This window comes from Kogia breviceps, chromosome X (genome assembly GCF_026419965.1).
Source record: "Kogia breviceps isolate mKogBre1 chromosome X, mKogBre1 haplotype 1, whole genome shotgun sequence".
In the NCBI taxonomy this organism is placed as follows: domain Eukaryota; kingdom Metazoa; phylum Chordata; class Mammalia; order Artiodactyla; family Physeteridae; genus Kogia; species Kogia breviceps.
Window position 1 is genome coordinate 109152746 of NC_081330.1, and position 18376 is coordinate 109171121.

Here is an 18376-nt window from a genome sequence, read left to right on the forward strand (position 1 = left end):
AAGATCCATAGAAAGGACTTTCTGACAATGTATCTTTCTGATAACTTTCAGATGATACCACTGATTTGGGTAAGAAATTACAGAACTCTAATAAAAAAACTGATGGCTTCACAAAACTGCTAACAAAAGATAAGAGCAACAAGAATTAATCACATGGGACTGAATAAATTGATGAATATGATTATAATTTTATGACTTTTTTGTCTGAACTCTAACTACTTTTTTAATCTTTGTTTTTCAGATATAAGAAAACCTTTAATCTTACACTATGACTTAACAGCAATTCAGTAAATTATATCTTTTTAAGCAGAATTGAAACATTTATATTTTTCTCCCTACCTGATTCCTCCAGAATTCAGAAACTCATGGTGAATACTCTTATTTTCAGGGCATTATAGTTATATTTACATAAATTCAATAAGAATCTGTTCTCCTTGGAACAGGACACAATTGGAAACTTGTTACATTACCAAGGTTTTCACTGGAATGTCTTATTTGAGAGAGACGTGTATAGACTCAGATATGACCAGACAGCTTTAAGGAACTAAGGTTGACTTTATGGAGCCAATAAGGCCCTTTGGAAAAACAGCCTGGCACCTTGCTTACAGGGTTCCCAGCAGCCTTACCAGGGGAGTAAGGAAGGTCACTTCCTGGCAGGTGCAGGAACCTCAGGATATTTTGGGGACCTCAGAAAGAGAGGAATTCACCCAAAGCTATAGGTATTACAGGCAAGCACGATGGCAAGTGTTTGGCCTGGCTTCCTCGCCTCGAGGGGCATTTAAAAGTTCAATCTGGAGATTCCTTATTGAAATTTAACCATCCCATATATCACATTTATGTGATGATGTACAAGTTAAAGATATAAGAGAGAAGTACAAGTTAAAGATCTTTATTAAGAATTTAACATTTAGTTAGGAAAACAAACAAAATAAAGGACTTCCAATGACTATGACCATATATAAATTAAATACTAAGAGCTCTGGCCCACATGATTAACAGGAATGATAAAAACTGAAGGGCTTATCATTCTTGGCTCTCAATATGGGTGTTGTCCCGGATCATTCCCTTGTTATTTATTAATTGAGAAATAAGCTAATCATTAGCTAAGAGTGGTCCTTTTCTTTCCTAACAAAGATGCTTCTTGGATATTCCAATTCACACTTAGGAAAACAATAACCAAAAGGACTGCTACATAACAAATATCCATGCTGTAGCTGATCAAGAAAAACTGGGATCAACAGACCTTTGAAAAGATATTCCACTGTTGAGGCAAAAATAACTTGGAGTTAACCTCACTTAAATCATATATTCTATATCTGAGGAAATAGCTCAAAAGTTTAGTTCTCATGCCTGTAATTTTGGTGGCAGTCAAATAATCTTGTTGCAATGTCCATATCAAGAAACTCAAAGGTATAAAATCACTAATACCAGACAATTTGTGCTCTTGGCATTCATTCATAATAGCCTCCAATGTGGTTTTTATTTGTTTTGGTGTTAGTTGCCAAGAAAAAAAAAAGAATTGATGTCAGATTAAATGTCTTATATAATTGAGGAGCAGAGAAGCAAGAAAAATGTTACAGGATAGAATAAAACTTTGACTTCAAAATGTCAGATCTTATCCAAAGAGAGAATTTGTTAAACCTGATGGCTCTGATTTGGAGATGCTGTAGCAACATAACTACAGTTCTTTAATATTTTGGCATTGCATAAGCAAACAAGAGGGACAGAATATACCCTCCGAAAATATGCCTCTTTGATATAAAGATTATTTAAGGCTGATTATTTTTAAGAGACAGCAGACACAGGAGAAGCTCTAAAAACCCGAGTAGAAGTTACTCTTTGTAAGAGATATTTACATTTATAAAAGAAATCCTCATTTGTAAGGGTGTTTCCCTTGCTGTACCAGGAAGAGGATGACTCTAAATCTCCAGAAACTCATCAATGGAGAAGGGAGAGAATTCAATCTGCAGAACAATCATGCCCATGTTTACTGTGCTTTTCCCGGTAACCTCTCATAATTGGTCTTCCCCTGCTCCCCAACACCTTCTTTTGTCTTTAGCTGGAGATGGTACTTAAGGTCCTGGCTTGGGCCACTTCAGGGAGTTACTCAGTTTCCCTGGGTATCTCCCATGTATACAGGAGGAATATATGTTATTAAATTTATGTTTGTTTTTCTCCTGTTAATCTGTCTTTCATTACACGGTGTGTCTCAGCCAAGAACCTAGAAAGGTAGAGGGAAAATGGTTTTTCCTCCCCCACAGTAACGACTCAGTAAAAGTGACTCTTCTGTGGATGCCTACTCAGTTTTTAATGGGTCATGGTCTTTTTAGGGAGATGCAGCCATAAAGAGATGTAGGAGGTTTTGATGTCTGGGCAAAGTTTGGCTTTTCCATATTCTGAAATCAATGGTTGAAGATGTCAAAGGATGAGCCCTGAGAGAGCTTTAAACAGTTCTATAGTGTTACTGTATCTCTCAGCAAATAAATGCACTAGGTAAATACTAACAAGGATAGGGGCACAAAGTACAAAAATGATTCATTATAAGAAGGGATAAGGAGTCCACTGGGTCTAAATTCATCTGGCTTTAAAACAATGTGTCCTAAATGATGTGTATGTTACTTACATTACTAAAGATATTCCGAGGACTAGGGAGTTTATAGAGCAAGTCTAATTCCCATTGATTACACTCTCTGGAGGGAGACAGGGAGACTGCACATGCAACAATTAAAATGGATTTGAGGGGGAATAGAGAAAAACTAGATATTTATCATTATTAACTAGTGCTAGTCTCTGAGGTAGACACTTTGCCAGTCCCCAAACTACTTCATGATGAATGAAGTGCCATAATATTGTAATCGATATATCTAAAAATAACCATTTACAACAGGACTATTAATGAACATTCCCTTAATGTGACAGTTTCAAAGCCAAACATTCCCTAGAAGCACAATTCTATCAATACATTAGAAGTGCTTAATATCAATGTAATTTAAAAAGCAGATGATGGCATTTCAAATTATATTGGTTCTTATTTCCTGTTCATTTAATTTTATGAGTACCAGACACATAGTAGGTTCTTAACAATTATCATTAAATGCATGAATAAATAAATGAAGATCTCCCTTAGGACAGCACATTCAAACTAAAGTAAATCTGTTATAAGGAAAAATATAGAATCAATGGAACAAACTTGCTAGAGCTACAGATGACCATTTTAATGAACGACAAATTAGATTTCAGGGAGTTTTTAATGGAACACATTATTGCTGCATCCTAAATTATCCAGAACATCATGTAGTTGGAGTAGAAAAATCATGTAATAGCTGCTAACGTTTACTAGGTGATAAATATGTGTCAGACATTGTGATATATATTGATATATATTCATTTATTAAATCCTCATAGCTACTCTATAGGGAAGGTATTATTATTATTCCCCTTTTAGACAAGAGGAATTTGAGGCTCACAGAGAATAAGGGATTTGTCCAAGATAGCACAGCTAGTAAGCAGAGAGTAGGTTTCATTTCATATAGACAGTCTTGCTCCAGAGTCCAAACCCTTAAACGTTAAAATACTTTGCTCCAGACAGTAAACATGTCCACGCTGTGAGGCCATTCAGAATTAGAGTATGGACGAAAAACTCAGAGAATGAGTAAGAAATTTAGGACTGCCTGATTGGTGCAAGAGGGGCTAGCCCAGAGGCCAGAGCACAATGCTGCTGAGTATCCATCTGGAGAATTGTTTGTGTTAGAGAAATGGAAAACACAAAAATGAAAGGAAAATAAAAGGTCAGGGATTTGGAGGGAAACTGAACGTCAGTGTTTGATGTGTGGTCGAATTGGGTAGCAGCAATTAGGAATCTAAGCAAAGACATCCGGGTAAAAGATTCAGAGACATATATGGAATTCAATTCAATAGGCAATGGTGGAGACAAGAAATAGCACAGTAGTGAATGTCGGTCTACTCTTTGCTTTGTTTCTTTTTGGAACAAGGATCTAACCCTCAAGCTTGTTAGGCCAGGGACTAGAGTGAGGAATAAGGGGCAGGGTAGTCATACACTAATATGGCCCCATGGCCCTTTGTCTCTGTTTCACTGTATAACCTAGTTCTCTGTATAGCATGTGACATGATCCTAACCGTCCAAGTACCTTCCCTGGCTGCAGGAATCAACAACTCTGAATATTCTTAAGCAAGGGTTTTCCTCTCCTTCTTTTTTAAAAATTTTATTTAGTTTATTTTTGGCTGCGTTGGGTCTTTGTTGCTGTGCGCAGGCTTTCTCTAGTTGTGGCGAGCGGGGGCTACTCTTCGTTGCTGTACGTGGGCTTCTCACTGCGGTGGTTTCTCTTGTTGCAGAGCACAGGCTCTAGGCATGCGGGATTCAGTAGTTGTGGCACGAGGTCTCAGTAGTTGTGGCATGGGGGCTCAGTAGTTGTGGCTTGCGGGCTCCAGAGCGCAGGCTCAGTAGCTCAGTAGTTGTGGCGCGGCATGTGGGATCTTCCCAGACCAGGGCTCGAACCCATGTCCCCTGCATCGGCAGGTGGATTCTTAACCACTGCGCCACCAGGGAAGCCCCTCAAGCAAGGGTTTTCTAAGGTCAAATTTCCTAGTACATTTTTAGCCGGTTTTTGTGGAGTTAAGATCTTTTTTTAAGAGAAAAGTCTGGCCCAGAATCCACCCTAGCTCAGTCCTAGCTGAACGATTTATTGTAGTATCCTCTTGGCATTAAGGAAGATTCATTTGATACATGAGAGTGATATCTCCAAGAATCCATACCACCCATTGGAGGGCTCTGACATCATTTTTATTATGTCAACAATACTGAACTAAAGGTAACAGTGGAGGGAAAAATGCTTAAGTTACTTTGGCAAAGGTATGTCCTGGCAAGTGTACTTGTCAGAAGAATGGATAATTATTGACTTACAAGATCTGTATTCATCCAATGCTTTAACATATCTCTCTATGGAGATTTTATAAAGAAAGTCTTTGGGGCTTCCCTGGTGGCACAGTGGTTGAGAATCCGCCTGCCGGTGCAGGGGACGCAGGTTCGTGCCCCGGTCCGGGAAGATCCCACATGCCACGGAGCGGCTGGGCCCATGAGCCAGGGCCGCTGAGCCTGCGCGTCCGGAGCCTGTGCTCCACAACGGGAGAGGCCATAACGGTGAGAGGCCCGTGTACCACACACACAAAAAAAGGCTTTGAAGGCCTGTAAGATAGTTAAGGGATTTATGAGTCAATGGCAGAACAATATGATTCATAGTGACAGTTTCCGGTTCTTCTCCAAGCTTTAGGCTCTGAGCAGTACAGTACTCATCTGGTGATTACATAATTGCTAGCAGGACAGCAATTTAACTCTTTCAGGGACCCTATGATCAAAGACCCAAACTATCAGCTCACATGTGCTGTGTCTTGACCTTCTGAACCTTTCAGGGTTGGGGAACTTGCAGTTATGCCCTCTGTTCATTAGAGTCCGTTGTTTTTCCCCATAGATGGTTGGGATAGATCATTCCACACTGCTGCCATTGTGAACTGATGACTTATTTGAGGCAGCTCCCTTAAAAGGAAGGTGAACACTAACTTTAAGAGGGACTTTTGGAGAACATGACCTTGAAGAACTCTTTTTGGCTTCTTAATGCTTTTATTTTATTAAGAGTAAAATGCTGTTGGCATAAATACATATCTGAAAAACATTGTGGAAGATCTAAGTATTCAAGAGTGCTCTAACATTGTCCACTACTTTCTTCATGTTTGGGGAATTAGACAGTATTGGAAAAGTTTTTTCAAACAATTTCCTTGATTCCTCAGTCATTTATTTTTGTAGTACTGGAAACTTCTGTAGCTATGGGCAACTTAACCTTAGGCCACACATGCTAAAAATAGCGTGGGGCTGGCTGCATGCCCCTTCCTGGCTGTGTGCCTGGCTGCTAGAAGACAGCTTTAATAGTTGTACCCTCCTTGGAAACAACCCAGCTTCCGTACTTTAACTGTCACTCCTACTTTGTCCTAAAAAGAAATATATGTTGCTCAAGAGAGTAACCAGAATGGTGCAAGTATTTTATCCACATAAAAGAAGAATGAATAAAAGGAACTAAAGAAGTTGAATCTAGGGAAATGAAGGCAGGCCCAGAAGCATTATGGTGACTGTCCTCAAACTTTTAAAGGGCTATTTTGGGGAAGAGAGATTAAAAGTGGGGTCAAGGGGTACATAGACAGTGAAATAGGAATGCTTTCTAATAGTTAGGTTTTTCCAAAGATTGAATTGGCTTCCTTGAGGAGGAATGTGATCCAGTATAAGCTGACTGATCACTGAGGAAGATGTTATGTAGTTCAATTACACATTTAAATTGCTTCCAACCGTGAGAAGCTATTTCTGTCCTTTTATATGTATAATACTTCTACTCTAAATCCCTTCATTGACTGAATATATGTGTTAAGCTAGAGAAACAATCATATTGCTTACTGACTGCTGCTTACCTTTTCCCTCTGTTAACATCCCCCCAAAAGTAAAGTATTTTAATATTATAGTCGCCTTGACAACAGAAGTGTCTGTTTTAATAGCTTTCAGTAACATTATTCAAAGGGAATCTATTGTCCACTAAAGTGAGGGGAACAGTCTTCGGCATTCTCTTTCTTTTCCAACCTCAAAGAGTTTAGGATTAAACATGTGCTTTGAAATTAAAATCATTGTGAATTTGCTGAGTAAGAGAACATCCAGAAAGTTTTCACTTAGCATAATGTAGAAAAAATATATTTTTCTCTGCGATGTACATGAAGTTTCACCAACTAAAAGGCATGGCTCAAATTTTACAATTGTCTATAATTTCCAACAATTCAATATCTATTTATATATATTTTATCCCTGTATGTAACATGTTGGGGTTGCCGTGGAATCAGATTTAGTGAATTGCTATTCATGAATAATATTTGACAAATAATTCACTAGTGAATTATTATTAATCATGGGAGGATATTACACATGTGAAACTTATCCAAGGCAGAAAAAAACATCAAAAAGAACTACAATGGGGAATCCATTGGACATAATTCTTACACTCAAGGAACAACCCTCCAATAAGGAGCACAATCTTTGACTTAAAACTGTCCTGGTTATTTTTAATTGGTTTGCCTATTTCTAATAATAATAAGTAGCATCTAACTAAATACTTCCTGTGTACAGGCTCCATGCCAAGCTCTTCACATTTATTGTCTTCTCTCATCCTTAAAACACACTGCAGAGTTGATATTATTATTTTCACCATTCCATATTATCAGGAAACTGAATCTTAAAGAAGTTAGATATCATTCCTAAGGTTATATAGTTGGTATTAAAACAGAGCAAGGGGGACTTCCCTGGTGGTCCAGCGGTTAACACTCCCCGCTTCCACTGCAGGGGGAACGGGTTCAATCCCTGGTGGGTTCGATCCCTGGTCCGAGAACTAAGATCCCGCATACCATGAGGCACGGCCAAAACCAACAAACAAACCAACAAAAAAACAGAGCAAGGAATCTAAGTTTGACTCTAGTGTATGAGCTAGTCACCTATCTGCTGTGTTACACGTTTTGATGGCCCTAATGCTAATGTATTTTATTTAGGATAAATTTACGTAAAAAAAAACTTAAAAAACTTTTTGCTTCCCAATTACTTCCCTTCCGTTAAAGGTTAAGTCAACCACTCAAGCTTAGAAGGTTACACTCACCCCGTTTGTGAAGGAGAACACTGGCATGCCGACGTCCATTTCCATTTTCAACATAACAGGAGTAATTTCCCAAGTCACCTTCTTCTACAGAGTCCACAATTAATGAGATGGAAACTTCCTGTTCCCCAAGATGCTCCTTGAGGATTCTAAAATATAAAGCGAAAGGAAACAAAAAACCCCACGCAAACATACACATACATGAAAAAGAAAAACATTTAGATGAATCTGAATCTGATGTGAAAACACCTACAGCATCTGTGCTTCAAATTTGGTCAGGGATTAATGCTATCTTAATTAAATTATATCATGCCCTTTTCTTCTTCACTTCTAATAAGGAACCTTGTCTGTGTAGATGCTAATGAAGTTGCAGTTAATTATCTCTCTTAGCAGGACAATCACACTGTCATAATAAAGAGGTGAGCAAGACCTTGAAGAAAAGTTTACAAATTGCTTTCCCTTTAAGAAGAAATATGATGTAAGGGTGAGATAAGAAATTCTAATGTCTTTGGCTGGAGGACTAATTATCTAACAGGTTAATTTAAAAAAATAAAAGGAAGAATAGAAAATTTCTAAGCTATTTTGACATTTCAGTTGAAACCTCTAGCCTGGCTTTTTTTTTTAATGGTGCAAATCAATTCCTATTTTAAAAGAAACATGAAATTACAAAACTGTCGACTAAATGTTCTGATGAAGTGTTTAATTCTGACATTTAAAATTAACGGTAAATGCTCACTAATCTCAGTGTCAAGGATTTTAGCAATCTTTTTAGAACAAATGGAAAACTTCAAAGTAAGCCTCCCTTTCCTTACTCACAAAGTTTCCACCTCTACCCTCCTACCTGCTTGGTAACTCATCTCTGCACAATACTTCCTAATGCAGAATTAAAGAAAAATACCTTTCTAGAACATTCCCTGAGCATCCACAACAGGAGAGAGGGGAAAAGTTAGGAGGTTTATTATCCTTCTTTAACCTTAGCATTTCAGAGTGTATGGGTATGAGATAATAGTGAAGTTCTGAACATGAGAAATGGCAGAGGAACATTTTAGTTCCTCTGGAACTGGAGAATTGCTCATCTGGGCATTTCAGAGCCCAACTGCAGTGCAATATTCTTGTGTATTTGTTGCCAGGAAGAAAATTCCAGTAGAAATAATCTTATATGACAGTTCTGTAGGTTTTTATTTTGTATCGAAAACCTTTTTCTCTTATACCTTTGATCAAGTTTTAAAAGTCCTCACAGTTAAGAAGAAGAATTTGGTTAAAATGCTCATATATACCCAGTAGAGGCGATCTTTAGATGGGAGAATGTTTGCAAATGATCAGTATTTTGATTCACTTATAGCTTATTTATTAATACATTTGCCAATTTACATTATGATTAAAAATGAGTATCTGTGTATAAGCATACTTTGGGTCATAACTGAATACCTCAATATTTAAAAGTAAATGAACAAATACATTAATTATTTTTTTTAAAAGAAGCAAGAGGCTTAAGCATGATGCCCTCAAAATCGATTGTATTTTAATGATTATTCACTATTATTCCCACTATATTAATGTTTAGACCTTAAAGTCAGACTAAAAAAGGTGATAAAACATTTTTGTATCCTTTATCATTCCTATCAAGCGCTTTATAGTCAACATGATGCCTAAAATATGTAAAAACATATAAAAGGAAGTTACAAAGATTGTGTTTGGTTGAATCCTAGAAACTTGTTAATATCTTCTCTCAACAATTAAGAAAAAGAGCTCTTATAAACCAAAGGCCTAATATCACATTTTCCATGTTTTTTTTTTAACATCTTTATTGGCGTATAATTGCTTTACAATGGTGTGTTAGTTTCTGCTTTATAACAAAGTGAATCAGCTATACATATACATATATCCCCATATCCCCTCCCTCTTGCGTCTCCCTCCCTCCCACCCTCCCTATCCCACCCCTCTAGGTGGTCACAAAGCACGGAGCTGATCTCCCTGTGCTATGCGGCTGCTTCCCACTAGCTAGCTATTTTACATTTGGTACTGTATATATGTCCATGCCACTCTCTCACTTTGTCCCAGCTTACCCTCCCCACTCCCCGTGTCCTCAAGTCCATTCTCTACGTCTGTGTCTTTATTCCTGTCCTGCCCCTAGGTTCTTCAGAACCTTTTTTTTTTTTTTTAAGATTCCATATATATGTGTTAGCATACAGTATTTGTTTTTCTCTTTCTGACTTACTTCGCTCTGTAGGACAGACTCTAGGTCCATCCACCTCACTACAAATAACTCAATTTCATTTCATTTTATGACTGAGTAATATTCCATTGTATATATGTGCCACATCTTCTTTATCCATTCATTTGTCGATGGACACTTAGGTTGCTTCCATGTCCTGGCTATCGTAAATACAGCTGCAATGAACATTGTGGTACATGACTCTTTTTGAATTATGGTTTTCTCAGGGTATATGCCCAATAGTGGGATTGCTGGGTTGTATGGTAGTTCTATTTTTAGTTTTTTAAGGAACCTCCATACTGTTCTCCATAGTGGCTATATCATCTGATCTCAGACATTTTCCATGTTTGATGCTATTTTGGTCTGTCTCACACTCAGTTTATTCCTTAGTGAAAAACTCCTTTTTAATTTTCTTAATTTCTTTGCAAATGGCTCTCCTGCTTGACAATTTCATAGTCACTCTCTCAAGAGTATTTTGCCTCTTTGCCACTAAATGTTGCAATATTTTTATTATAATAGTAAAACACTACCCCAAACCCCTTCTTTTCTTTTAGATCACTTTCTATTCACTAAGAGAACAAATGTTCGTCTTGATTGTACAAGTTAAAAGACAAAAATTACTTTACCTAATGTCACTTTCCCAAACTCGATTTTCATCCAGATCTTCAATAAACTTCTCTCCTTTCATCCAGTATATCAGAGGACTGACATCTCCACTGTACCCAAAGAAAGCTCTGCAGGTTAGATTAGCTGAATCGCCTGTTGAGAGAAGTGATGAAAATGTGTTATAAAACTGTTTGTACACTCTTATTTTAGGCAAAGTGGCAGGTAACATTTTAATCACTTCATTGATTTAATGAAACATCTTTCTAAAATCACATTTTTCAGATGTTTTCTATCTTCGTCAAATTCATGTGGGCTTTTGACAGCTTATTTAGTGGAAAGTGAATTACTTATACGATTTTGAAGAACACTGGTGGGTTATTTCATAGAAGGCTCTTCCATTTAAGTTTGCCTGATTTTACCACATGAATAAATTGAGGTTATGAATTATTGGGAATGGTAACATGGAGGTGACGTGCTCTTCTCAAAAGCATGATATCAGACAGTACATAATGTTCATAATATAAGATTTTATAAAGCAGGTAGAAGATGTTTCTCTGTCCTGAATGTGGGAAACAGAAAGAGAACAAAATCTTTTCATGGGAAAGAAATCAAACTGTAAAATGCAGGATCCCCTAAAAATGTTATTAAAATATTTTTACTATATGAGGAATAGTATTTTAATTAAGGAAACCAACACACGCTCAGGTAAAAAAGTGCATTAAAATACAAATGAACAACTCCCGAGAATAAATATTTGGGATGTTTATAAGATGTAAAATCAATAATACTACTGTGGGGATGAGTTTCTTCCAAGATGCTACTCAACAGAGACCACTATAATGGTGAATACAGATTAGCTGATTACTTAATAAGGTAAGTGGAGGTCTCTGACTGAAAAGTGGAAGCGAATTTAATGCCTGCAGAAAATAAGGCGCATTTCTGGACAGGTAATGTGATTTTGCAAACACCTGGTTTCCCCAAGCCTCAGGCGGCATTAGAGAACTGAAATATACCAGTACCATTATAGTTTTAAGATCTTGCTGCCTCCAAGTAGAGCTAGAAAATGTGGGGTGGGATAGAGACCTGTAGGGACGTACTCCAGCTTGGACTGGAGCAGGGGAACTCACAAGGATGAGGACTACATGAAGGGTTGGAAACTAGGCTCCAGGGATACCTTTATAGGCATCTGAAGTAAGGAAACCTTCTTCATTTCATAAATTCCTCAGAATATTCTAGAGGACTCTGACAGTTCTGACTTTAAGGTGAAGAGAAGGAGGTTCCTAAAGACTGGAAGCCTCACAGCTAAGCTATGAGTTAATAGTGCACATCTCGTGAAACTGGGCTTACAAGTGATTCTACAATATGAACCCAGAGCAAAGCACAATGTAGTTACAGATGCATTCTTTCTAAGTCCTGGTATGGGTCAACCTATATGTAAACTTTATTCTCCAATTTCCACAAGAAAATTTTTATTGGATAAAATTCATATTATTATTTTAATTATGTCCACTGTGTAAGAATAGTTCATAACTAAGTTCTTGCTGTTCTAATATTTCTAAGATGCATAATAAAGCCTTTCCTTTTATGTTATACTTGTTTATGTCTGAATGTTCTCCAAATAAGTGATTCCTATGGACTTTGATTCTATATACAATAACCGTTATCAGTGACCAAATAAGTCAAGTCCAGAAAATATCTGCAAACTTTTAAGAAGCAAAATGCAGCTTTAAACAGGTTCCTTTACTATTAATTTTTTTCTTTAAAATTTATCCTTCTTTCATCTTCTTTTTAATACAGCAGGTTCTTATTAGTCATCAGTTTTATACACATCAGTGTATACATGTCAATCCCAATCGCCCAATTCAGCACACCACCATCCCCACCCCACCGCGTCTTTCCCCTCTTAGTGTCCATACGTTTGTTCGCTACATCTGTGTCTCAACTTCTGCCCTGCAAACCGGTTCATCAGTACCATTTTTCTAGGTTCCACATACATGCGTTAACATACAGTATTTGTTTTTCTCTTTCTGACTTACTTCACTCTGTATGACAGTCTCTAGATCCAGCCACGTCTCAACAAATGACTCAATTATGTTCCTTTTTATGGCTCAGTAATATTCCATCGTATATATATACCACTTCTTCTTTATCCATTCGTCTGTCGATGGGCATTTAGGTTGCTTCCATGACCTGGCTATTGTAAATAGTGCTGCAGTCAACACTGGGGTGCATGTGTCTTTTTGAATTATGCTTTTCTCTGGATATATGCCCAGTAGTGGGATTGCTGGATCATATGGTAATTCCATTTTTAGTTTTTTAAGGAACCTCCATACTGTTCTCCATAGTGGCTGTATCAATTTACATTCCCAACAACAGTGCAAGAGGGTTCCCTTTTCTCCACACCCTCTCCAGAATTTATTGTTTGTAGATTTCCTGATGATGCCCATTCTAACTGGTGTGAGGTGATACCTCATTGTAGTTTTGATGTGCATTTCTCTAATAATCAGTGATGTTGAGCAGCTTTTCATGTGCTTCTTGGCCATCTGTATGTCTTCTTTGGAGAAATGTCTATTTAGGTCTTCTGCCTATTTTTGGTTTGGGTTGTTTGTTTCTTTAATACTGAGCTGCATGAGCTGTTTATATATTTTGGAGATTAATCCTTTGTCCGTTGATTCGTTTGCAAATATTTTCTCCCATTCTGAGGGTTGTCTTTTCATCTTGTTTATGGTTTCCTTTGCTGTGCAAAAGCTTTGAAGTTTCATTAGGTCCCATTTGTTTATTTCTGTTTTTATTTCTATTACTCTAGGAGGTGGATCATAAAAGATCTTGCTGTGATTTATGTCAAACATTGTTCTTTCTGTGTGTTCCTCTAAGAGTTTTACAGTGTCTGGTCTTACATTTAGGTCTCTAATCCATTTTGAGTTAACTTTTGTGTATGGTGTTAGGGAATGTTCTAATTTCATTCTCTTACATGTAGCTGTCCAGTTTTCCCAGCACCACTTATTGAAGAGACTGTCTTTTCTCCATTGTATATCCTTGCCTCCTTTGTCATAGATTAGTTGAGCATAGGTGCATGGGTTTATCTCTGGGCTTTCTATCTTGTTCCATTGATCTATGTTTATCTTTCTGTGCCTGTACCATATTGTCTTGATTACTGTAGCTTTGTAGTATAGTCTGAAGTCAGGGAATCTGATTCCTCCAGCTCTTTTTTTTTTCCCCTCAAGACTGCTTTGGCTATTCGGGGTCTTTTGTGTCTCCATACAAATTTTAAGATATTTTGTTCTAGTGTTATTAAAAAATGCCATTGGTAGGGCTTCCGTGGTGGCGCGGTGGTTGAGAGTCTGCCTGCCAATGCAGGGAACACGGGTTCGTGCCCCGGTCCAGAAGGATCCTGCATGCCACGGAGTGGCTGGGTCCGTGAGCCATGACCATTGAGCCTGGGCGTCTGGAGCCTGTGCTCCGCAATGGGAGATGCCGCAGCAGTGAGAGGCCCAAGTACCGGAAAAAAAAAACAAAAAACAAACAAACAAACAAAAAAACCCCACCACGATTGGTAATTTGATAAGGATTGCACTGAATCTGTAGATTGCTTTGGGTAGTACAGTCATTTTCACAATATTGATTCTTCCAATCCAAGAACATGGTATATCTCTCCATCTGTTGGTATCATCTTTAATTTCTTTTATCAGTATCTTATAGCTTTCTACATACAGGTCTTTTGTCTCCCTAGGTAGGTTTATTCCTAGGTATTTTATTCTTTTTGTTGCAATGGTAAATGGGAGTGTTTCCTTAATTTCTCTTTCAGATTTTTCATCATTAGTGTATAGGAATGCAAGAGATTTCTGTGCATTAATTTTGTATCCTGCAACTTTACAAAATTCATTGATTAGCTCTAGTAGTTTTCTGGTGGCATCTTCAGGATTCTGTGTATAGTATCATGTCATCTGCAAACAGTGACAGTTTTACTTCTTCTTTTCCAATTTGGATTCCTTTTATATCTTTTTCTTCTCTGATTGCCATGGCTAGGACTTCCAAAACTGCTGAATAATAGTGGTGAGAGAGGACATCCTTGTCTTGTTCCTGATCTTAGAGGAAATGCTTTCAGTTTTTTTCCATTGAGAATGATGTTTGCTGTGGGTTTGTCGTATATGGCCTTTATTATGTTGAGGTAGGTTCCCTCTATGTCCACTTTCTGGAGAGTTTTTATCATAAATGGGTGTTGAATTTTGTCAAAAACTTTTTCTGCATCTACTGAGATGATCATATGGTTTTTATTCTTCAGTTTGTTAATATGGTGTATCACATGGATTGATTTGCATATATTGAAGAATCCTTGCATCCCTGGGATAAGTCCCACTTAATCATGGTTTATATCCTTTTAATGTGTTGTTGGATTCTGTTTGCTAGTATGTGTTTGAGGATTTTTGCATCTATATTCATCAGTGATATTGGTCTGTAATTTTCTTTTTTTGTAGTATCTTTGTCTGGTTTTGGTATCAGGGTGATGGTGGCCTCATAGACTGAGTTTGGGAGTGTTCCTTCCTCTGTGATTTTTTGGAAGAGTTTGAGAAGGATGGGTGTTAGCTCTTCTCTAAATGTTGGATAGAATTCACCTGTGAAGCCATCTGGTCCTGGGCTTTTGTGTGTTGGAAGATTTTTTAATCACAGTTTCAATTTCATTACTTGTGATTGGTCTGTTCATATTTTCTATTCCTTCCTGTTTCAGTCTTGGAAGGTTTTACCTTCCTAAGAATTTGTCCATTTCTTCCAGATTGTCCATTTTATTGGCATAGAGTTGCTTGTAATAGTCTCTTAGGATGCTTTGTATTTCTGTGGCATCTGTTGTAACTACTCCTTTTTCATTTCTAATTTTATTGATTTGAGTCCTCTCCCTCTTTTCTTGATGAGTCTGGCTAATGGTTTATCAATTTTGTTTATCTTCTCAAAGAACCAACTTTTAGTTTTATTGATCTTTGTTATTGCTTTCTTTGTTTCTATTTCATTTATTTCTGCTCTGATCTTTATGATTCCTTTCCTTCTGCTAACATTGGGTTTTGTGTATTCTTCTTTCTCTAGTTTCTTTAAGTGTAACGTAAGATTGTTTATTTGAGATTTTTCTTGTTTCTTGAGGTAGGCTTGTATAACTATAAACTTCCCTCTTAGAACTGCTTTTGCTGCATCCCATAGGTTTTGGATCGTCGTGTTTCCATTATCATTTGTCTCTAGGTATTTTCTGATTTCCTCTTTGATTTCCTCTGTGATCTCTTGGTTATTTAGTAACGTATTGTTTAGCCTCCATGTGTTTGTGTCTTTTATGCTTTTTTCCCTGTAATTCATTTCTAATCTCATAGCATTGTGGTCAGAAAAGATGCTTGATAAGATTTCAATTTTCTTAAATTTACTGAGGCCTGAGTTGTGACCCAAGATGTGATCTATCTTTGAGAATATTGTGTGTGCACTTGAGAAGAAAGTGTAGTCTGCTGTTTTTGGATGGAATGTCCTATAAATATCAATGAAATCTATTTGGTCTATTGTGTCATTTAAAGCTGCTGTTTCCTCATTTATTTTCATTTTGGATGATCTGTCCATTGGTGTGAGGTGTTAAAATCCCCCACTATTATTGTGTTACTGTCGATTTCCTCTTTTATAGCTGTTAGCAATTGCCTTATGTATTGAGGTGCTCCTATGTTGGGTGCATATATTTATAATTGTTATATCTTCTTCTTGGATTGATCCCTCGATCATTATGTAGTGTCCTTCCTTGTCTCTTGTAACATTCTTTATTTTAAAGTCTATTTCATCTGATATGAGTATTGCTACTCCAGCTTTCTTTTGATTTCCATTTGCATGGAATATCTTTTTCCATCCCCTCACTTTCAATCTGTATGTGTCCCTAGGTCTGAAGTACATATGCTTTTGTAGACAGCATATATATGGGTTTTGTTTTTGTATCCATTCAGCAAGCCTGTGTCTTTTCATTGGAGTGTTTAATCCATTCCCGTTTAAGGTAATTATCGATATGTATGTTCCTATGACCATTTTCTTAATTGTTTTGGGTTTGTTTTTGTAGGTCCTTTTCTTCTCTGTGTTTCCCACTTAGAGAAGTTCCTTTAGCATTTGTTGTAGAGCTGGTTTGGTGGTGCTGAATCCTCTTAGCTTTTGCTTGTCTGTAAAGCTTTTGATTTCTCCATCGAATCTGAATGAGATCCTTGCTGGGTAGAGTAATCTTGGTTGTATGTTCTTCCCTGTCATCACTTTAAGTATATCATGCCACTCCCTTTTGGCTTGTAGAGTTTCTGCTGGGACATCAGCTGTTAACCTTATGGGTGTTCCCTTGCATGCTATTTGTCGTTTTTCCCTTGCTGCTTTCAATAATTTTTCTTTGTCTTTAATTTTTGCCAATTTGAATACTATGTGTCTTGGCATGTTTCTCCTTGGGTTTATCCTGTATGGGACTCTCTGTGCTTCCTGGACTTGGGTGGCTATTTCCTCTCTCATGTTAGGGAAGTTTTTGACTATAATCTCTTCAAATATTTTCTCTGGTCCTTTCTCTCTCTCTTCTCTTCTGGGACCTGTATAATAAGAATATTGTTGCGTTTCATGTTGTCCCAGAGGTCTCTTAGGCTGTCTTCATTTCTTTTCATTCTTTCTTTTTTCTTTAGTCTGTTCTGCAGCAGTGAATTCCACCATTCTGTCTTTCAGGTCACTTATCCATTCTTCTGCCTCAGTTATTCTGCTATTGATTCCTTCTAGTGTAGTTTTCATCTGTTTGTTTGTTCTTTAATTCTTCTAGGTCTTTGTTAAACATTTCTTGCATCTTCTTGATGTTTGCCTCCATTCTTTTTCCGAGGTCCTGGATCATCTTCACTATCATTATTATGAATTCTTTTTCTGGAAGGTTGCCTATCTCCACTTCGTTTAGATGTTTTTCTGGGGTTTTATCTTGTTCCTTCATCTGGTACATAGCCCTCTGCCTTTTCATCTTGTCTATCTTTCTGTGAATGTGGTTTTTGTTCCAGAGGCTGCAGGATTGTAGTTCTTCTTGCTTCTGCTGTCTGCCCTCTGGTGGATGAGGCTAAGAGGCTTGTGTAAGTTTCCTGATGGGAGGGACTGGTGGTGGGTAGAGCTGACTGTTGCTCTGGTGGGCAAAACTCAATAAAACTTTAATCCGCTTGACTGTTGATGGGTTGGGCTGGGTTCCCTCCCTGTTGCTTGTTTGGCCTGAGGCAACCCAACACTGCAGCCTACGTGAGCTCTTTCATGAGGCTAATGACAGACTCTGGGAGGGCTCACGCCAAGGAGTACTTCACAGAACTTCTGCTGCCAGTGTCCCTGTTTGCATGGTGAGACACAGCCACTCCCCGCCTCTGCAGGAGACCCTCCAACACTAGCAGATGGGTCTGATTCAGTCTCCCCTGGGATCACTGCTCCTTCCCCTGGGTCCCAATGCCCACACTACTTTGTGTGTGCCCTCCAAGAGTGGAGTCTCTGTTTCCCCCAGTCCTGTCGAAGTCCTGCAGTCAAATCCCACTAGGCTTCAAACTCTGATTCTCTAGGAATTCCTCCTCCCGTTGCTGGACCCCCAGGTTGGGAAGCCTGATGTGGGGCTCAGAACCTTCACTCCAGTGGGTGGACTTCTGTGGTGTAAGTGTTCTCCAGTCTGTGAGTCACCCACCCAGCAGTTATGGGGTTTGATTTTATTGTGATTGTGCCCCTCCTACCATCTCATTGTGGCTTCTCCTTTGTCTTTGGATGTGGGGTATCATTTTTGGTGAGTTCCAGTATCTTCCTGTTGATGATTGTCCAGCAGCTAGTTGTGATTCTGGCGTTCTCACAAGAGGGAGTGAGAGCACGTCCTTCTACT

General features: G+C 38.0%; 1 protein-coding gene across 2 annotated transcripts in view; it reads right to left on the reverse strand.

The window, feature by feature from the left end:
• The window catches only part of IL1RAPL1 (interleukin 1 receptor accessory protein like 1), a 1372082-nt gene that overhangs the window by 36565 nt on the left and 1317141 nt on the right, over positions 1-18376 (reverse strand). For both annotated transcript variants that reach the window (XM_067024255.1, XM_067024256.1), the window contains 2 exons: positions 10533-10665; positions 7695-7840 (listed from right to left, as the gene is read on the reverse strand). In XM_067024255.1, the coding sequence (XP_066880356.1) occupies positions 7695-7840; positions 10533-10665 (279 nt within the window). The remainder of the gene's footprint in view (positions 1-7694; positions 7841-10532; positions 10666-18376) is intronic.